Source organism: Esox lucius, chromosome 10 (genome assembly GCF_011004845.1).
Source record: "Esox lucius isolate fEsoLuc1 chromosome 10, fEsoLuc1.pri, whole genome shotgun sequence".
Lineage (NCBI taxonomy): Eukaryota > Metazoa > Chordata > Actinopteri > Esociformes > Esocidae > Esox > Esox lucius.
The window spans coordinates 20,266,077-20,288,793 of record NC_047578.1 but is presented as its reverse complement, the minus strand read 5'-3'; the positions used below and the strand labels follow the sequence as shown (position 1 = coordinate 20,288,793).

Below are 22,717 nucleotides of genomic sequence, written 5' to 3'. Positions count from 1 at the left end.
CACCTTTTTTTTCCTTTCCAAAAACTTTGAAAAGGAAGGTTTTGAGTGAGGAACAGAAGGGTTAAAATTAATATGAATGCTTCTGTTCTTCACTCAAAACTTTCCTTTTCAAAGTTTTTGGAAAGGAAAGAAAAAGGTGCATACATACATACATACATCTTCTACCGCTTCATCCGGGGCCGGGTCGCGGGGGCAGCAGTCTAAGCAGGGATGCCCAGACTTCCCTCTCCCCAGACACTTCCTCCAGCTCTTCCGGGGGGACACCGAGGCGTTCCCAGGCCAGCCGGGAGACATAGTCCCTCCAGCGTGTCCTAGGTCTTCCCCGGGGTCTCCTCCAGGTGGGACGGGACCGGAACACCTTCCCAGGAAGGCGTTCCAGAGGCATCCGAAACAGATACCCAAGCCACCTCAGCACAAGGATTTACAAGCTATATTTAACAATAGAATAACAGTTAAGCACTGTGACGGAATGAAAAAAGCTAATGTTAAAAACAGTGTAAGTAGAATATTTGGTACCAGGTAATGTGCAATATCAAGTATCAGAGGTATGAATAGGATTTCCAAGCAATTTTTAATAGAATAACAGTTAAGCACACTGATGGAATGAAAATAGAATTTTGGTACTAGTTAATGTGCAATATGAAATAGGATTTACAAACTATAATAGAATCGTTAAGCACTGACGGAATGAAATAAGCCAATACTAAAGTTAAAATACAAAAAAAAAGTTATTTCCACAGTGAACAGTATGGATTGGGTGAGTGTAGTCTGGCACTTCTGGCTTCTTGATGTTACTGACTGCAGGATGATGGGGTGTCAGTAGTCAGCCTAGGTTTAAGGGGTCGGCTGTGTGTCCCCCTCAGCTGTGCGGCGCCTTTTTCCGCCTTCACGGTCAGATGCTCCTTTCAGGTAACGCATAACGCACCTACAGGGGTTCCCAGAATAAAAGAATAAAGTAGTCAGTCCTGGTCCCTCAAATACTGAACTATGACATTTATATCTAGGTCTACTACATGTACAGGTGGCTCCAGTGGGAATTAAACCAACAACCACAGGTGTTGTTTGCAAGTTGTACCTGATTGCCCAGTGCGAGCAAACGTCTTCAACATTGTCCCAACTTGCTTCACCTGCTCTTGAAATGAGCCGCTGTCATCCGAAGCTACAAAATGAAAGGCATATGGTAATTCTGAACCTACATTACACACAAAAAAGTTAAATTTAAGAAAGTTCTCATCTGCTTGTGCATTGCCTTTCCTCAGGGCTTGGTTCTCCTCCCTCAAGAGCTTAGTTTTCATTCTGGAGTCTCTGGAAATCTACAATAAAAAAACAACAACTAAAGGCACTTTTGTTAAAACACTGGACATTAAGACCTACGCCTAGAATATACCTTCATAGCTGAAAACTTTGTGCTGTACATGAGAGGCCTGGGGAGTCCAAGGGCCAATAACAAAGCGATGACTTTCTCCTATTGATAATCATTGAAGTAAAAATATGTTTGAAGTTATTGCATACATTTAATGAATTGAACTTAAATGTAACAATTTAGCCCCTTCTAACCAGGACCTTCAGCATGCACTGGGACGGTTTGCAGCCGAGTGTGAAGCGGTGGGGATGAAAATCAGTACCTCCAAATCCGAGGCCATGGTCCTCAGTCGGAAAAGGGTGGCTTGCCCACTTCAGGTTGGTGGAGAGTGCCTGCCTCAAGTGGAGGAGTTTAAGTATCTAGGGGTCTTGTTCACGAGTGAGGGAAGGATGGAACGGGAGATTGACAGACGGATCGGTGCAGCTTCTGCAGTAATGCAGTCGATGTATCGGTCTGTCGTGGTGAAGAAAGAGCTGAGCCGCAAGGCGAAGCTCTCGATTTACCGGTCAATCTACGTTCCTACTCTCACCTATGGTCATGAGCTTTGGGTCATGACCGAAAGGACAAGATCCCGGATACAGGCGGCCGAAATTAGCTTTCTCCGCAGGGTGGCCGGGCGATCCCTTAGAGATAGGGTGAGAAGTTCGGTCACCCGGGAGGAGCTCAGAGTAGAGCCGCTGCTCCTCCACATCGAGAGGGGTCAGCTGAGGTGGCTTGGGCATCTGTTTCGGATGCCTCCGGAACGCCTTCCTGGGAAGGTGTTCTGGTCCCGTCCCACCGGGAGGAGACCCCGGGGAAGACCTAGGACACGCTGGAGGGACTATGTCTCCCGGCTGGCCTGGGAACGCCTCGGTGTCCCCCCGGAAGAGCTAGAGGAAGTGTCTGGGGAGAGGGAAGTCTGGGCATCCCTGCTTAGACTGCTGCCCCCGCGACCCGGCTCCGGATAAGCGGAAGATGATGGATGGATGGATGTAACAATTTAGCGCAACATATTACATACCTCCAGCGTTTTCACCCATATGCTGCCAGGGCAAATTTGCTGTTGGGGGTGTAAAGCTTAGTACTTGACGAGCTGGGGGAACAAAAATAACAGCTTTAATTTCACTGCATAGATTTCATATTCAGTAATGAAACAATAATTGAACTGTGCAAAGCTAATGGAATGTACAACACACCTTGACATCTTTCATCCAGATAGTAAAGAGCCCTAATGAAAAACAGATTATGGATAAAAGGATTCCTAATCTTAAATAGAAGCAATAGTTTCCAAGACAAAAAAACATAACAACATCAATTACTTGTACTCAAACTCTTGGCTCTGTGAAGTGGAGTCTGGATTACTGGGGAGAAACCTGGTTCTGAGAAAAAAATCTAACAAAGGGTATAGTTTAGTGGCAGAATCACAAATTAAGCATCACAGCAATACATTTTTCATACCAGCCCTGAAGTCTCCTGATGGCTCAACATTTTCCTGGTTTTCTGGAATCGATGCAACTTCTGGAGCATGGGGCAGCACTGAAACCTAGTTACCGGAAACATGTTTTCAAATCTCAAAAGAGGTTGTCGAAACGACCGCACTGCTGGTGCATCTGGAAGACTAGACTCCACTTCATTAGAAGAGGCCTGGGGTCTGTACTTGGAATTTGAGATTTTCTTTAGCTTTTCATGTCATCGTCCGTCATTTCAACGCTGGAACCTGTTTGGAAGCACACCAAATATCTCATCGCCTCTTGCCAAGATTCTAGATCAGGGAATAATGAATGAAAGAGTCAGTTATGCACCATAAACAGAATGCCATTCCATGTTGATGTTCATTAACATGAGGATTTACTTGGTCAAAGTCGGGAATAAGGGCAAGTAGAGCATTGTTTGCAGCTGCAATGTCCTGTTTGTCCCTCTCAACTCCTTTCAATATTATTTCCTTTTGGCCCAGTAACTAGACATTGTGACTAACAATGCATTTACCTTTAAAGCCAAAAACGATTGTCCAACAGTAGGTCTCTTAGGTGAATATAACCGGTTATGCTCTGGCCAAGGTATCGGCAAGAAAACGTGAACAAAACCGGATTGTTAACATTAGGAATATACAGTAACTATGCTGTGGGGGGGAAACATTATCAGCCAAATGTGGAACAGTGAAATTATTACAAATAAAATGTGTTCAGTGAGTGTAGTAATTGAAGTGAACACAAAATTGTCCTCAAACATAAAAAGTAAAGCAGTTAAGAATTTGCGTGTATCAGAATCTCTGAAGAAGGACGAGGCTCCGGTCCGAATGAAGATTTAACATAAAGATTTATTAATAGAAAATGATAAGTCAGAATACATGAAATACGCTGCAGCGGTCAAATACTTGCTTAACCCTCAAGCTTCTACAAATATTCGCCCTGAATGAAGATTAACCATTGGTTTTGTTTCTCCCGCGCCAGGGGCGGTTACTTTTCACTCTTGTGAGAAAAACCCTCCTTATTGGCTCTTCGTTGGCATGGTGACATGTTAGACGAATCTCTTTGCTTTCTTCGCTGTCCAATGAGGAAGGGCATGCTCAAAACTTTCCCCTTTGGGGTTATTTTCAGTCACAGATCAACAGGTTCTTGCATACAGATGGGAAATTTTTACAAAGTTACAGTAATTTACATTCTATTGTCCTAACCTAGACTAGAACATCAGGGGGTTGGAGACAGCCTGCTGTAAAGGAGGCGGCTTCCTTTGCATGTTAATTGTTGGGTTTTAATCCTGTCTCCCTCTAACTTTCAGGGCAATAGTCTGAGTGTAAAACAAAAGGCGGTCTTGACCTATTCTACCCCGAGATAAGGTGTGAGAATTACAACAGAATGTATGGAGTTTTAAACTTTGATGGTTATTGTATTCAATCATATTTCCCTAACCTGGCTGCAGCATACAATTTAATAAAACAAAAACATAGAAATACATGGTTATTAAATCAGCATTATTTAAACCATTTATGGTGTGGAAATAACTAAAAATGTCACCGAGAATAAAGTCATTACATAAACTGAAATATAACAAGAATGTAAACATAAATTGTGGTAAACCAGTTGTAAAAAATATTTCATGATAGATTGCTGGAAAGGAATGTAAACAAGTTGTAAAAAATAAAATACTTCATGATTTATACAAGAGATCCATTTTCTTCTCCGACCTCGCTATCTGACTCATCATCTTGCATCCAAGGTGCTAAAGGTGCTTGTCTTAACAAAAATGGTCCCTCTTTTGTTCTCCATTTTGTTTTACTGGTGAAGGGGGAAAACATTTCAAAGAGATTCCTAGGAGGTTGAATTTTTTAACCTGCCAGAAAGCGAGACAAAGATTTTCTGGTTCTGCTATGTCTAATTCAAATTCCTCATTATATCAATCAAAACCTACTTTGTGTTTACAGCATGGTCAAATCAGCACTCAGTCTCTCTCTGGGCTCCAATTAGATGTACTTCCAAATTCATCCCAAATGTTCTGCTCCTCTAAATGCCAGTCAGTTGTAAACCATTTCTTTGCAGGCCGGTGTAACAGAACGTAAAAGTCAGATGTATATTCTAAGGTGTTGTCCTTCATAGCTCAAATGCAGCTGTTGTTGTCATCATTCTAGCTGCTTTATCAGCCAGGCCAGGAGAATCTGTGTTCTCCTTTGTGAATGCCAAGATTACCAGTTCACTGTACCTAACCTTTAAACCCCAAAGCCCTCCTGTAGCGTGTGTCGTCGACCCCAGGTTCCTCTCTCAGCTACCTGGACAGCAGATGAGATGTACCTGGTATGGACCCAATCAGCGTGGCATGATGTTGTGTAGTTGGTCTTTCCGCGCCCCCGTTAACGTTGTCCAGAACCGGAGCTTTCCTTCGCCTCCATCCTCTCGGTTGGAGGTCGCCTTCTCCATCTCATGGCAGAATCGTCAGGACTAGAATTAGTCCAGCTCACAGGAACCCGGGACCTCTCTGTAGACGTGTGGCACCCCAGGGTAGAGTCCACTCGTAGCTGTAGACCAGTCTGTGTGTATGTGAGTGTGTGTGTGTCCATCTTATCTCAGCCCACCTCACAGTTAAGCCAAGCTCAGTCTCTGTGGGCTCCAACCAGTCCTTTATTGCACCTGAAGTGTGAATCATCCTTGAGAAGATTAGTTGCAACTGCACAGTACACCATCACAAATATGTCCATTACATTAGCTTGTTGCATCTTGCGAATACATCAGAACCCAGTCCCATAGAACACTCAAAACCGTATTCCCAATGTCTTTCTACTTCCTTTGTCCAAATAGATTAGAATAGTTGTAATCAGTAACAGTATCGTTAAAAAATTAACATTTCTGGTGCTTCTGTTCTGCTAGTGTAGCAAAACAACAATTCTACTATTTTCTATAGTTGGTTTAACAACCAACAAATAACCACAGCACACAATTTCTCATTTCCCATTACTGTTTCAATTACTCATCAGCTAAGATAGTTTGTTTACATTGAAGTATCACTCTCAAAGAGTAGTTCATGGACAATTCTCAGTTCACCTATATAATTTACATCTGATTGTGTTGTATCAGAACTACAATCAAATTCACCATTGTTTCACATAAATGATCAAAATCAAAATAATGATGAGTTATTGAATATGTAAATAAACATGGAATTAGAATACCCAATTTGATGTCACCAGTGAGTCTGTTTCTCTTCTTAAGAGCTAAAACAAGACAAAGAACCATTTCAAACAGCCCCCCACCCATTTCACTGGTTTTTGTGTCAGTGAGTTGGGCATGTCATGGGGTCTGTTCCTCTCTTTAAGCAGAATTACTTTCTCAGTATCAATTAAAACATAACCAAACTTAGTGAACATGTAACGAATAACCAAATGTGCTCCCTGCACCTTTTTCCCCACTTATTCCATAATGCATGAGATTAAAATGATTACTTCTAATCAAATATCAAACAAACTGAACAATCCCATCAAATTAGTTATTTTTGCTAAACCATTTCAAAATGGGTAGATGTATTCTACTCAACCATAACCATGTTAGATTCTGTATAAAACAAACTTTTCAGAAAACCAAATTAGACGAACTGTGAACGGACGTATGTAGATTTGGGATGTAGATTTTTACAGCAACCATTTTTTTGCTATATATACATTTTTCATGTAACTCTCTAAATACCTATTGAATTTGCTTTGAACTCTAAGTTCAACTCTATTTCATACATTCCCCCCTTTGCTTTCACGACAGAGTCAAATGAGAATGACTCCAAGCGTGAAAGCAACATTCATTCAGTAAAAAGTCGCAAATCGAGTACCTAACAAAAACAAATGAAAATGACAGAAACATAAAGTAAATCACAAAATAAAACAAATATGCCACACGTTCGCTCGTGTGAAGGAACCCAGAAAACTTATAGGCCAAATTACCATATACACATTTTGCATTTCCACAGGCAACGGTGAAACGAATTTGAGACTAAACAAACATCATGACTCAATTTAGGTACCTGACTGCTGTTAGGTACCGGGATAAAATCCTCAGACCCATCGTCAAACCTTACGCTGGTGCGGTGGGCCCTGGGTTCCTCCTGGTGCAGGACAATGCCCGGCCTCATGTGGCCAGAGTGTGTAGGCAGTTCCTGGATGATGAAGGCATTGATGCCATTGACTGGCCCTCACGTTCCCCAGACCTAAATTCAATTGAGAACCTCTGGGACGTTATCTATTGGTGCATCCGACGCCGCCAAGTAGGGCCACAGACTTTCTAGGAGCTCACTGATGCCCTGATTCAGATCTAGGAGGAGATACCCCAGGACACCATCCACTGTCTCATCAGGAGCATGCCCAGACGTTGTCAGGAGTGCATACAAGCATGTGGGGGCTATACACACTACTGAGTCACATTATTGTTGCCGTGAGGAAAATAACACAAATTGGAACAGCATGTGACTTCAATTGTCTACTTTGATTTTCTGTGTTTGAATCCAGCCTTCAATCGGTTGGTGATTTTGGTTTACATTGACCATTGATACGTCATTTTGTTCTCAATGAATTACACAGTGTACAGTAAAGATCTTTAATATATTTCCTTTATCAAGACCCACTTTTAGATTTAAGACAGCACTAAACTAAATTAACAACAAAAACATGGAGAGACAGCACTAAATTACAATAAAACCCAGCACATAGGGAGACACCACTGAACACCGAAAGACAACAGAGCATGACCACAGTGCATGATAGAAAAACATAGATTTGCCAGCAGAGAATATAAAAGCGTTACAGCAGGACACAGGCATTTTTAAACAACAGGCAAAGACAAAAACAGGACAAAACTGTAGAACTACAATGAACAGGCACATAACATGAAGCAGTTACAGGTGTCTGTGAATGCGTTTTTTAAAAGTTGCAATGTTGAAAAAAGTAGATTGTTTTATCGTTTTTTGTAGTTGATTCCAATTGTTAGGTTTAGAGAACTGAAAGGAGTTGTGACAGAAATATGTTTGCTTTAGGGATTTTAACTGGATGTGACTAGCAGAGTGGGTGTGACTAGCAGAGTGGGTGCTGTACCTGGGGGAGGAGGGGTGAAGTAGACATCTATAACAGGGAGGAATTTTAATCTCTTTAACCCTTTTTCTGTTAATAAATAATTCCATACATGTTATTTCATAGGTTTGATCTCTTCACTACTATCTACAATGTAGAAAATAGTAGAAATAAAGACAAACCCTTCCATTAGTAGGCATGTCACAACTTTTGACTGGTACTGTAGTGTATATTTATATTCTTGTCATTCGGTTGATCCATCCTCTCTTGTATCCCATCACAACAATTTAACTCTGTTGTTAATTGAAAATCACCAATAGTCTCTTGGTGACCTGTCCTCCTGTTGTTGTGGAATTTCTCTATCACACTGTCCTCCAGCTTAGATCAGAGAATTAACTGTAACATCACAATTAACTGTGTCTGGGTGGTTTAATGGATGATCCATAACATAATGGTGAACTTCACCATGCTTAAAGATTAACTAAATGTCTCATTTGTTATTACCAAACATCTCCCAATGACTTCCCTTTATGTGACTTAGTTGAATCTAGGTTTACTATTAAGTTCCCATACAAGTACTGTATATGGGGGACAATGATGTTGTAAGTTCTATAATTTTCTATAAAATTGTCTAAGTTTGACTCCTGAACAAATGTAGGCTTGACTTAACAAAGAATCTGAATGAATATGCCACAACTATATTGTTATTTCTAAACATTTGTAGGATATTCAAGTTCACACTCATAATACAACAAAATGTTAAAAGGAGTTAATGCTTATGCAATCCATTACTAATGAAAAGATTAGTGAAACTAATATGCAGGATTTGCTCAAGTTTTCTGTGTGATATAAATTCTCATGTGCCTTATATTCAATAGAAATATTATGCAGAATTGTTTTATATGGTTGATGTGTGGTACAGAATGTGTCTTTCCCTGAGACTCATTTTGCAGGTAGCAGGGCTGTGTGTATAGCCATCATTAATGCACTTAACCAAATTCTAATAGTATATACTAAAAGTTCATACTAATTGTTCAGTGACACAGAGTATTAAAATAAAGTATAATCCAACCGAAGTGAAGAGCATAATGTAACAAATAGTTTAAGCTGTAAATTAAAAACGCTTTCAGGATCAGTGAGTAGCATGTGGCTGCAGTACCGGAGGCTGCAGTTTCAGGTCCGCAGTTCCCGGACCCTTGTTATTCGCGACAACGTCACCTAACGAAATGGATGACCATGGACCGGCACAAGTTTAACCAATAGTATGTTCATTAACAAGACGGACAGTAATCAGAGTGTGAGTAGCTATGTATCACGTTTTGTTTTGTATAAAACAATTCTGGTGTCTTCAATTGGACAGCAAACTGGACTTTTTAACAGGCAGGACAATAAGAGTCAGGGTTGGAGCAGATGTATCAAAGGATTTTAAAGTAGACAACGGTATTCCACAGGGGAGTGCAATAAGCCCTAAATTATTTAATATTATGATAAATTACATATTCACTCATTCAGATGGAGGCATTAAATCAGCACTGTATGCAGATGACGGGGCCATTTGGATGAGGGGAAGGTATGTGTCACAGGTATTACAGAACATAGGAAAAGCAATAAAGAACGTGGAAGAGTGGTCATTTCGGTGGGGGTTCAAGATGTCAACAAGTAAATCCTGTTACATGATGTTTACAAATAAGCGCAAGATTGATGCTGGAACACTAACTTTATATGATCAGCAGATGGAAAGTGTGTCTGAGTTTAAGTACCTGGGGCTGTGGCTAGATAGCTAGATACCTGGAGTGTACATATCAAATGTTTAGAGACAAAATGAAAAAATGTGATAAAGCTATTACGTGCTGTGGCAGGATGTGATTGGAGAGCAAATAAGAAATCATTAATCGACATCTATAGGGAAATTACGAGATCAACAATAGATTACGGCTGTATAATATATGGAGCAGCAGTATAGACAACACTACAAAAAGTGGATAGACTTCAGCATAAAGCATTACAATTATATATAGGTACAATTAAGAGCACCCCCATCAACGCAGTGCTATTTGAAGCAGGAGAGACACCATTGGACTTAAGAAGAGAGAAACATGCACTAGCATACTGGGTCAGACTGAAAGGAAATGGGGAAGGACATATTGCGGCAAAGACATATTCCAAATTCCAAAGACGTCGGTTTGGCTGGGAAATAGATGAAAGAGCAAAAACATATGGAATGGAGTCGTTAGAGTTCACCAGGTCTACCCCAGTTAGTAACGTACCCCCTTGGCTGTTCCCAGAGTTTAAGACAGATATGAGCATGCTGGTAGGGTGAAACGCTTGGCAAATGAATGAAGTGGAAGTTAAAATAGGTGTTTACCTGAAGAATACCTATTACAATTATCTCCAAATTTATACAGATGGCTCTAAGAACAAACAGTAGTGTGTGGGCATTGGTGTGTATGTTCCCGAGTTTGGATTTGTTTTTTCCTAAAGACTGTCCGACCAACTGTCTGTATACGTAGCAGAAATAGTGCCAATAATTATCGGATTGCGGTGGGCTGAAGAGGTCAAACCAGATAGGGTGGTGGTGTGCACAGATTCAAGGGCCGTCATGGAAAGTATTCAGTCAACAAAATCTGTCAGGGAAGACTTACTCATTGATCTTTATCATAGTTTATTAAATCATCACAGAGGTGGTATAGATGTACAGTTCTGTTGGGTGCCAGCACACGAGGGGGTAAAAGGCAATGAGTATGCTGATAAGCTAGCAAAAAGTGCACTGGGCAAAGGAATAACACTATCGGTCCCACTTGGGAAAGGAGAAGGGAAAGTGGTAATTAAGAAGAAAGGAATGGAGTTTTGGCAGAAAAGATGGGAGGATGACCAGAAGGGAGGGGGCTATCACAAAATACAAAAGTCAGTCATAACAGAGAATACTAAAGAAAGAAGCAGAAGGGAAGAAATAATCATAACAAGACTGGACCACACTGGACTAAATGGTACCATGTTTGTACTGGGGAAAAGGGGTAGTGACAAATGTGACCACTGTAGAGTTAAAGAAAACACAGAACACATCATGTTGCATTGTCCTAGGTATGAGGAGGAAAGAGAGAAGTTGTGTTATGAAGTTGCAGAGAGTGGAATCTGTTAGGAATTCTGGGAACAGAGGGAGAGGAAGTGAGAGTCATCAGGGAGGCACTTTTTACTTTCTTAACTAATACTGGGCTAGCAGGTAAAATCTAAGAGCTGGACAAATGAAATTATGTTACACACTCTTGTACAGTAGGTGGCGGTATGCACCTAGAGGTTGATTGCGATCCGCCATTAACCCCAGAGACGAAGAAGGAGGAGGAGGAGAAGAGCAAAGTTTATGTTAGCTAGGCCAAACTTCGCCCAAAGGCTTAAAGCCATAACGTCATAAGTCATAACATCAGCTTGTAAAGTTAGCTGACTAGCTTACGTTATGATACTAAAGGGCTGTACTCTAATAGTCTTAAAGGCACTACAACATCTGTTAACGTATGATAGCTTGCTGCAAAATAAACCTTTAGCCTATTTGTTTTGTTGTATATTGAATCCATAGTACGATTTTGGCAAGCCCAACAAGGTGTCTGATATAAATGGTTGACTTAATGACTATGAAAATGTATTAAAGCCAGCACATTAATTCAACTTCAAAAAATGATAAAAGCATGTGGATATGGTTTGTCTGTCAGCTAAATCAAATCTGCAGTCTACTGTCTTCAATGTAAATGCTTGTTCAGTACTCATTGTTTTACCATTTTACTTAGTATTTTGGTTCAGTAATAGGCTTGGGACTAATTTATGTCTGTGAAATAATCATACCATTTTCAATTTGACCAATTAGGCTCTCTCCTTCTGAAGATGCATATAACCATCCAGGAAGGAAGATCCTTGCCGGATTTAAAAAGATTCAAGGACTTCCACTGCCCATTCTGTCATTCAACTGTGTTTCACCCAAAGGTCACAGGCCATTTAGAGGGCCATTTCAACCGTGCAGTTTTCCATGAAGGTAAAGTTTAAAAAAATTCTCTGTGAAGTTTCAATGAGATGCATTAAATGCAGCCTGAATGTTATCAACAATTCCTTTTGAGCAGTGAATCAATATCTATCTCTGTGTGTCTCTGACTGAAGGATGAAGGTGGATGGAGTTATGTGGGGGGTGATGGATGTCGGTACGGATGTGGTGTAGGGAGGGGATATTTTTTTATTGTAATTTTTTGTTTTTAGTTAACATTCAAAAAATTATAATGTATATATCATCTTGAATCTGCCCCCAGAGTCATCCTTTTCTTGCCTCTCCAAAATAAAAAAATTCTGGTTGAGATCTAGTGACAACAAACGCCATAGCAAATAAAATAGAATATAACTATATATTTTTTCTGAGGGAACTTTGTTGCGTCAGACACATAGAAAATGAAGTATGCGTACAGTATTTACAGGTATATACAAGATGATCTGCTCCACCTACATGCGGTCAATGTTGCCAGCCATGTCCAATACAACAAAGTTCATCCAAGGATGCCCATCCACATGAAAGGAAACATCCTCAAGCAGCCCATCCATCCTGCCATGGAGGTTCAACACCAGCTCTTTGGTGAAGTTAAGCCCATCAAAGCCAATGTAGAATGTATTCAGAGACTCTGCAAATGTGCCACAATTCTCAGTGTTCATGTTGCAGGGTTTATATTGGTTCTCTGTAGTCCCAATCTTTTGAGGCCTCTCCAGGCATTACACATATGTCCAAATTGAAATTTATTTTCCACCTTTCTTGAGATCATTTTAGCCTCCTTCACTTGCTTACTTCATTTACCTTGAATCAAATTACACTGGATCTTGACACTTATGGAATATATACATTTGTTTCTACTGTAATGTTATTTGAAGTTCTTTAATTATTCAAGGTTTATAATTTGAACATATTTTCAAATATTATACCTTTCTTCATGGGTCCTGAAATTGCAGCCTCCGGCTTGGGTCAAATACTGCCTTCCGGTCATCTAATTGGCTAGGTGGCGCTGTCGTCGCCAATAAAGATATTTTTGGCTTAAATGGTACCTGATAATTTACAGCTAAATCCAAATCTACATGTACAGCAGTAATCAGTCGGTGTGTAGTTCACTTGCTTAGCCACATCAGGCAATTGGCACATAGCTTTCCTTATACCTACATCCTGTGGAGCAAGTAGTATGACAATTCTAAAACATATTCACAAACATAACAAATGATGTGGTATAAGTGTAACTCAAAATATATTGTTGTTAATATCTAACCTGCATTGCTGTTTTTTAAAGATATATTTTTACTTATGGTTATTCAGAATATATGCTGCTAAAGGTGCATTTGTATATAAGTATGTACACAGTGTGTTTTTGCTCATATGTGTACAGAAATGAACAGATCATACATTAACATGCATTTCTTTAGATCATACAGTTTTTATTCTTATCTGCATTGTTGCGGAGTACGGAAACTAAACATTTCTTGACAAATAAACACTTTGAACTTGAACAGATAAAGGTAACTTAATTCAACAACTGACACTGAAATATTAATACTCTGCATTCATTTTCCAAATATAAACTGAAATGCAATTTCAGTCAGGACATAATAAGTACACCAACAGCGTCAATAATGTTACAATAATAAAAGTGTCTGCTGCATGATGTAAATGTTAAATTCATGACTGACTCCATGATGGCAGGTTGGCCCGACCCTGAGGCATGAATGCCACACCAAACCATAACACAACTTACTCTTGGCTTTTTTCTGCTTTAAGTGGAATTACAGTAGATCGGTATACGTAAGGAATAAGGCACAAGTGGGTTTGGTATATGCTCATTGTATCATGGCTAAGAACCTAAGCTTGATCCATCGTGCAGTGCTTTGACACAAGAATTAGCTGTGGATATAAACAATTCTCACAAACCCCAGAGATGCCTTTTCACTCTTATAAACCTGTTACCAATCTAGTTAGACCCAGATGGCTCTGTGCATGTCTGGCTGACTTTGGCAGTACATGTTTGTAGTATATGAACTGGTTACCTTATGGTGCTTTTCCACTGCATGATACTGGCTTAATAAACCACTGCATTATGCCTAATCTAGATTTGGCTGATATTGCAAGAATTGTTCTGGCCCTTGGGGTTGATTTAGTGTTTTTCACCGTTTTGCATTTTTTTTTATTACCTGTTTTGTATACATATTTCAGTATTTTTAAATGTCATTTCTCATCCAAAAATTGGAGTGCAATGATTCCTTGAATGTATTATTATTTAGGAACGCAGTATTCAGAAAGCATTTTGTAAATATTTGAGCAATGATGCATTTTGGAATGCTATATTGAAAATGTGCAAAGATTCATTGAGCACAATCTTAGAGACAACAAAAAAGCTGTGGTGGATGACAGAATAATTATTACCCAGGTCAACAAAAAAAAACCTTCTTGGCCAGATCAATAAACCCTCCGGGATTTAAAAGAAAGATGGGAAGGGAGGAGTAATGAGATGGTGAGCAACTGCTTATGATCCAAAGCATACCACCTCTTCTGTGAAGCATTGTAGAGGAAGTGTTATGGCACCTCTTACAGAATCGACTTCATTTTGTATTTTTGTACTGTGTACTCTATGTGTAACTGTATGTTGTCCTGCACTTTGTCTTGGCCTGGTCACCGTTGCAAATGAGAATCTGTTTGGCCTACCTGGTTAAATAAAGGTTAAATAAAAAACACAAATAAACTCTTCTGTGAAGCATGGTGGAGGAAGTGTTATGGCACCTCTTCTGTGAAGTGTGGTGGAGGAAGTGTTATGGCACCGCTTCTGTGAAGTGTGGTGGAGGAAGTGTTATGGCACCGCTTCTGTGAAGTGTGGTGGAGGAAGTGTTATGGCACCGCTTCTGTGAAGTGTGGTGGAGGAAGTGTTATGGCACCTCTTCTGTGAAGTGTGGTGGAGGAAGTGTTATGGCACCGCTTCTGTGAAGTGTGGTGGAGGAAGTGTTATGGCACCTCTTCTGTGAAGTGTGGTGGAGGAAGTGTTATGGCACCTGTTCTGTGAAGTGTGGTGGAGGAAGTCTTATGGCACCTCTTCTGTAAAGTGTGGTGGAGGAAGTGTTATGGCACGGGCATGTATGGCTGCCAATGATGTGACTGTAGAAAAAAAGCACCTGTCAATCACCTGACCTGCATGGACTTTTTTTGCTGGAAACAAACCTGAAGGCAAAAGGCACCAAGAACAAGCAGGAACTGTAGGAGGTTATTTCCACATATGGGGAGGGGGGATTATCCAGTGATATACTGTCAAACATGGCTTGACTGGTGACCCCAGGCCTTCATGGCCATGCAAACTCTCCCCTTACTGACTATGAATAGTGGTGTCTAGGCTACAAGAGATATTTGGGACAGAAAGTGTTATCTCGAGAACATTCTCTCCTCCTACTGGTAGTTCTTCTAGTAGAATGGTGGTAGGAAGAACCAAATTCAATTTTTATTAGATGCACTTGTATACAATGCATAAAAAGGACATGTAAATTACACCTGCCCAATAATGGCTGGTCATAGTGCACAGGGATGTCTGGGCTATGGTGGATTGGCCATAAATTGGAGTTTCAATACCAGGATTTACTGTCTTGAAATTCTTCCAATATATAATGAACGTTCAAAAGTTCTAATTTACAGTGCTCAATATAGGAGCTATAGAAAAGGGTATGTTATTCTTATATGAATTACAGCATTTGAATGTTTTTGTAGTCCAATATTCAATTTGTGTAGATGAGTGCAGTATGCAATGAACAACCAAAAGTTGTAATCTACTAAAGCCAAAGAAATTCACTCACGGCGACGTAAAGCCAAAGAGATTCACTCACGGCGACGTAAAAAGTTGACCGTAGGTCGCTTATTCTTCATGGCAGACTCCACCCCTCATAGATTATCTATTTCTTTATGGCAGACTCCCCTCCTCATACCCTCAAAGACTACAGCCATCAAGGCTATGGTCAATTCACACCGCTGCTGTCTGCTTGACATTACCAGAGCATCGGAGCACGCACTTCGAGACTCACAGCTTTTCCCCTCAGGCCACGAGGCTCCTCAACCAGCAACAATGATCTATGATCATACTGATCACACATGAACATTCCAAATGCTCCGATGTCTTTCTATGTACATTTAATGTACATTAGAATATTATTTATACATATATAGGCATACACACATTATATTTATAATATTCAAAACGTCTACGCATGTTGTTCCCATTCTACTCTTTAAAATTGCTGCTAGTTTACATTTTTATGTATATTATTGTTATATTTTTTGCCTTATTTATTTCTTAATTCTTACGATATATATGTGTGCCATGTCACACGAATGTCACTGTTCAGAATGACGCTGTGTTATTCGGTGCATTTGATGAATAAACTCAGATATAAACTTGATATTACACACACACACACACACACACACACACACACACACACACACACACACACACACACATTATATAAATGTTTAATGAGTGAAAGACTCGAGTTGTGACTTCTTTTTTTCAATTAATACTCACGCATTGTCTCGGTCAATAATTTTCGGCCACGCTAGCTCACGTTCTTTTGTTGCTGATACTGTATTTTTACCACTGTTCTGAAACAGTTCAGAGTCAGTCAACTCAGTTGTGGTTTCAACTCAGAGTATGTTAACCCTGCTTTCTGAAATAACCCCTTAGTAGGTGTGGCCTTGTTGACAACATACTTCCAGTTTAATATCCACAACCTAGTACGTTCCAGACGGATTTTACTGACGCTTAATGCTAGCTAAATTCTCATTGGCTAAAAAATGCTAATCTCATCATTACACATTTCAGTTACTGCTGCTATAGACAAACTTCTATATAAAAATACGCTAACTGAAAAACTTTAACATGAATGTTTTTATCCTGCTGATTCTGGGAACAGGACATCTTCATACACTATCTGCTGGTCAGTATTAATTTCATTTTATAGAAAGCATAAAAGGTTCACTCACGGCGACGTAAAGCCAAATGGATCACTCTCTTAGGCTTCTTTTCAACAAGCCCACACCCACTAAGGGGGTATTTTCATACACGATCTACTGATCAGTATTAATTTCATTTTATAGAAAATCATTTTCTGACCGTTTACGTTGGTTTAATTATTTTCATTACTTATTTGGCTATATATATATATATAGGCTATAAAAGCCCTATGCCTCACTGTACCTGAGGGAGGATTTAAATGGCGGAATCACTATCGAAAACCTCCAATAATTATCATTATGGCTTTCATAATATTTGAACATCTTAGACGGGATAAACAAAAGGTGCAATTGTCTTTTAAATTAAAGATTTAATATCATTTTGCTAACTTTTTCAGGTAGGCCACTGAACATTGGCTTGTCATGTAGACTACTGCGGTGAAGTTAAGCTTTATATTCTAGATTCGGAGTTTGATCACCGTGATAAAGTTGGTTTGACGTTCGAAATTTGACAGATTTTCAGACATTCGCTCAATAGCTCGCACACAATTTAAGCAACAGAACCTGGACTAGACTCTTTATGAAATATATATTTTTTACAACATTGCCCATGTCTCGCTTTCTTGATTCCGTCCCACGTTTTAAAATGACAGGAGACATACCTATAACATCCCGAAAAACTGTGACATTCATACACCCGTATGACCTTAGGGGATTGTTATGAATGTACCTATAACATCCCGAAAAGGCTATAATATTCAGTACCTATAAGAGACCTTAGGGGAACGTTATGAATGTACCTATAACGTACAGATACTTCAAATCACTGTTCCATTCTTCAGAGGGAGGGGTCACACATTACACAGTCTTTGGTTTCCCAGTTAAGCTCCTACACAATTTTAGAGAAGTATCTGAGACTTTAATATTTCAATAGCTTTCTCAGCATGTGACTGAGAGGTATAATTCTGATGCTAGATCATTCCCCGCATGTTGCACAGCCTTTATTTTCCCCAAATTATTATTCCAGATTTTTCTAAAAATACATATATATGACAATTGCTTGGTAAGTCGGTAATACTTTATTTTATTTGAAGGGGTGTTCATAAAAGTGTGATGTCACTGTCATGATATTGTCATAACCATGACTTGACACATGAAGGAATAATTTTGAATGTTTATGAATGTTGTCATTAGGTGTCATTCGGTTGATTATGTCATTTTTTATGAAAGGTTGACATTGTTTGGGACGTCTTTGTTATGACAACTTGACATTAACTGAGACAACATAACCTGCCAATGTCTTTGTTATGACAACTTGACATTAACTGAGACAACATAACCTTTCAGTGTCTTTTTTATGACAACATTTCACTAACAAAGACAACATAACCTGTCATGAACACGGGCCTAATTATCAAACTTGAATAAACTATTTAACCAATATTCTGTCCGCCATCAAAGGAACTTTGCTTATCCTGAGACTGTTGCTCATACTCATCATATTGAGCGTGCATGGCAGAAAATATGGAGTCATAGAGGTAATTGCACTCGTGAGTCACTGAAGATTCACCTCAAAATGATGGGGTGGCACCACTGGTTAGCCATACGCCTTTATAATGGTGTCTTGGGCAGACTTTTCCATGATGTGAAAAAACAAGTCAAGTTAATATCAAAGTTTTTTGCCAGCTCTTTCTTCACCACGACAGACCGATACATCGACTGCATTACTGCAGAAGCTGCACCGATCCGTCTGTCAATCTCCCGTTCCTTCCATCCCTCACTCGTGAACAAGACCCCTAGATACTTAAACTCCTCCACTTGAGGCAGACACTCTCCACCAACCTGAAGTGGGCAAGCCACCCTTTTCCGACTGTGGACCATGGCCTCGGATTTGGAGGTACTGATTTTCATCCCCACCGCTTCACACTCGGCTGCAAACCGTCCCAGTGCATGCTGAAGGTCCTGGTTAGAAGGGGCCAACACGACAACATCATCTGCAAAGAGCAGAGACGAAATTGTGTGGTCCCCAAACCTGACACCCTCCGGCCCCTGGCTGCGCCTAGAAATTCTGTCCATAAAAATTACGAACAGAACCGGTGACAAAGGGCAGCCCTGCCGGAGTCCAACATACACTGGGAACAAGTCTGACTTACTGCCGGCAATGCGGACCAAGCTCCTGCTTCGGTTGTACAGGGACCTGACAGCCCTTAGCAAAGGACCCAGGACCCCATATTCCCCAAGCACCCTCCACAAGATGCCGCGAGGGACACAGTCGAATGCCTTCTCCAAATCCACAAAACACATGTGGATTGGTTGGGCAAACTCCCATGAACCCTCCAACACCCCGTAGAGGGTATAGAGCTGGTCCAGTGTTCCACAACCCGGACGAAAACCACACTGTTCCTCCTGAATCCGAGGTTCTACTATTGGCCGTATTCTCCTCTCCGGAACCCTGGCATAGACTTTCCCGGGGAGGCTGAGAAGTGTGATCCCCCTATAGTTGGAACACACCCTCCGGTCCCCCTTCTTAAAAAGAGGGACCACCACACCGGTCTGCCATCCCAGAGGCACTGTCCCCGACCGCCACGCGATGTTGCACAGGCGTGTCAACCAAGACAGCCCCACAACATCCAGAGACTTGAGGTACTCAGGGCGGATCTCATCCACCCCCGGTGCCTTGCCACCGAGGAGTTTCTTGACCACCTCAGTGACTTCAGCCCGGGTGATGGACGAGTCCACCTCTGAGCCCTCATCCTCTGCTTCCTCAATGGAAGAAGTGACAGCGGGATTGAGGAGATCCTCGAAGTATTCCTTCCACCGCCCGACGACATCCTCAGTTGAGGTCAACAGCTGCCCACCTCTACTGTAAACAGCGTTGGTAGGGCACTGTTTCCCTCTCCTGAGGCGCCGGATGGTTTGCCAGAATCTCTTCGAGGCCAGCCGATAGTCCTTCTCCATGGCCTCACCGAACTCCTCCCAGGCCCGAGTTTTTGCCTCCACAACCACCCGGGCTGCAGCCCGCTTGGCCTGTCGGTACCCGTCAGCTGCGTCAGGAGTCCCACAAGCCAACCAGGCCTGATAGGACTCCTTCTTCAGCTTGACGGCATCCCTTACTTCCGGTGTCCACCACCGGGTTCGGGGATTGCCGCCTCGACAGGCACCGGAGACCTTACGGCCACAGCTCCGAGCGGCCGCTTCGACAATGGCGGTGGAGAACATGGTCCACTCGGACTCAATATCTCCAACCTCCCTCGGGATCCAGTCGAAGCTCTGCCGGAGGTGGGAGTTAAAGATCTCTCTGACAGGAGACTCGGCCAGACGTTCCCAGCAGACCCTTACAGTTCGCTTGGGCCTGCCGAGTCTGTCCAGCTTTCTCCCCCGCCATCGGATCCAACTCACCACCAGGTGGTGATCAGTTGACAGCTCCGCCCCTCTCTTCACCCGAGTGTCCAAGACATACGGCCGCAGGTCAGATGAGACGACAACAAAGTCGATCATCGACCTGCGGCCTAGGGTGTCCTGGTGCCACGTGCACTGATGGACACCCTTATGCTTGAACATGGTGTTCGTTATGGACAAACTGTGACTAGCACAGAAGTCCAATAACTGAACACCACTCGGGTTCAGATCAGGGGGGCCGTTTCTCCCAATCACGCCCCTCCAGGTGTCACTGTCGTTGCCCACGTGGGCGTTGAAGTCCCCCAGTAGAACAATAGAGTCCCCAGTCGGAGCACTTTCCAGCACCCCTCCCAGAGACTCCAAGAAGGTCGGGTACTCTGCACTGCCGTTCGGCCCGTAGGCACAAACAACAGTGAGAGACCTATCCCCGACCCGTAGGCGCAGGGAAACGACCCTCTCGTTCACCGGGGTAAACTCCAACACATGGCGGCAGAGCTGGGGAGCTATAAGCAAACCCACACCAGCCTGCCGCCTCTCACCATGGGCAACTCCAGAGTGTTGAAGAGTCCATCCTCTCTCAAGGAGTGTGGTTCCAGAGCCCAAGCCGTGCGTAGAGGTGATCCCGTCTACCTCTAATCGGAACCTCTCAACCTCACGCACTAACTCAGGCTCCTTCCCCGCCAGCGAGGTGACATTCCACGTCCCTAGAGCCAGTTTCCGTGTCCAGAGATCGGGTTGTCTAGGCCCCTGCCTTCGACTGCCGCCCGATCCTCTTCACACCGGCCCCTTATGGTCCCTCCTGTGGGTGGTGAGCCCACGGGAGGGCGGCCCCACGTCGCCCGTTCGGGCTGAGCCCGGCCGGGCCCCATGGGGGAAGGCCCGGCCACCAGGCGCTCGCATACGAGCCCCAACCCCGGGCCTGGCTCCAGGGTGGGGCCCCGGCTGCGCCATACCGGGCGACGTCACGGTGCTCGAAATGTAATTCTTCATTAAAGGGTTGAACCGCTCTTAGTCTGACCCGTCGCCTAGGACCTGTTTGCCTTGGGAGACCCTACCAGGGGCATATAGCCCCAAACAACATAGCTCCTAGGGTCACTCGGGTACTCAAACCCCTCCACCACGTTAAGGTGGCAGTTCTTGGAGGGGATATATACCGATATATAATCCAATTTGTTAATATGTTTACAGTGTTGTAACCATTATTAAAAGGTAGACTGGCTACTTGCGTCTTCAAAGAGGTGTGACGCATACAAAATGTATGGTCGCATTTGGGGTTGATATACAGGTGCTGGTCATAAAATTTGAATATCATCAAAAAGTTGATTTATATCAGTAATTCCATTCAAAAAGTGATTCAAAAACTTGTATATTATATTAATTCATTGCACACAGACTGATATATTTCAAATGTTTATTTATTTTATTTGTGATGATTATAACTGACAACTAATGAAAATCCCAAATTCAGTATCTCAGAAAATTAGAATATTACTTAAGACCAATACAAAATAAATATTTTTAGAAATGTTGGCCAACTGAAAAGTATGAACATGAAAAGTATGAGCAAGTATGAGGGCTCCTTTTGCCTGAATTACTGCAGCCATGTGGCGTGGCATGGAGTCGATCAGTCTGTGGCACTGCTCAGGTGTTATGAGAGCCCAGGTTGCTCTGATAGTGGCCTTCAGCTCTTCTGCATTGTTGGGTCTGGCATATCGCATCTTCCTCTTCACAATACCCTATAGATTTTCTATAGGGTTAAGGTCAGGCGAGTTTGCTGGCCAAATAAGAAAAGGGTCCTTAAACCAGGTACTTGTAGCTTTGGCACTGTGTGCAGGTGCCAAGTCCTGTTGGAAAATGAAATCTGCATCTCCATAAAGTTGGTCAGCAGTAGGAAGCATGAAGTGCTCTAAAACTTCCTGGTAGACGACTGCGTTGACCTTGGACATCAGAAAACACAGTGGACCAACTTTGGACCACTCAGCAGCAGTCCAGTCCTTTTTGTCTTTAGCCCAGGCGAGACGCTTCTGACACTGTGTCTTGTTCAAGAGTGGCTTGACACAAGGAATGCGACAGCTGAAATCCATGTCTTGCATACGTCTGTGCGTGGTGGTTCTTGAAGCACTGACTCCAGCTGCAGTCCACTCTTTGTGAATCTCCCCCACATTTTTGAATGGGTTTTGTTTCACAATCCTCTCCAGGGTGCGGTTATCCCTATTGCTTGTACACTTTTTTCTACCACATCTTTTCCTTCCCTTCGCCTGTCTATTAATGTGCTTGGACAAAGAGCTCTGTGAACAGCCAGCCTCTTTAGCAATGACCTTTTGTGTTTTGCCCTCCTTGAGGAAGGTGTCAATGGTCGTCTTTTGGACAGCTGTCAAGTCAGCAGTCTTCCCCATGATTGTGTAGCCTACAGAACTAGACTGAGAGACCATTTAAAGGCCTTTAC

The 22,717-nt window shown here is 42.1% G+C and overlaps 2 protein-coding genes across 2 annotated transcripts in view; both read left to right on the top strand.

The window, feature by feature from the left end:
* Positions 1–22,717, top strand: part of LOC114828690 (BOLA class I histocompatibility antigen, alpha chain BL3-7-like) — a 593,411-nt gene that overhangs the window by 190,605 nt on the left and 380,089 nt on the right. The gene's annotated exons all lie outside the window — the stretch shown is intronic.
* Positions 16,670–22,717, top strand: part of LOC106023756 (BOLA class I histocompatibility antigen, alpha chain BL3-7-like) — a 29,935-nt gene continuing 23,887 nt past the window's right edge. Inside the window, exon 1 of the mRNA XM_034294689.1 lies at positions 16,670–16,856. Coding sequence (XP_034150580.1) covers positions 16,799–16,856 — 58 coding nt within the window. The 5' untranslated portion in view covers positions 16,670–16,798. The remainder of the gene's footprint in view (positions 16,857–22,717) is intronic.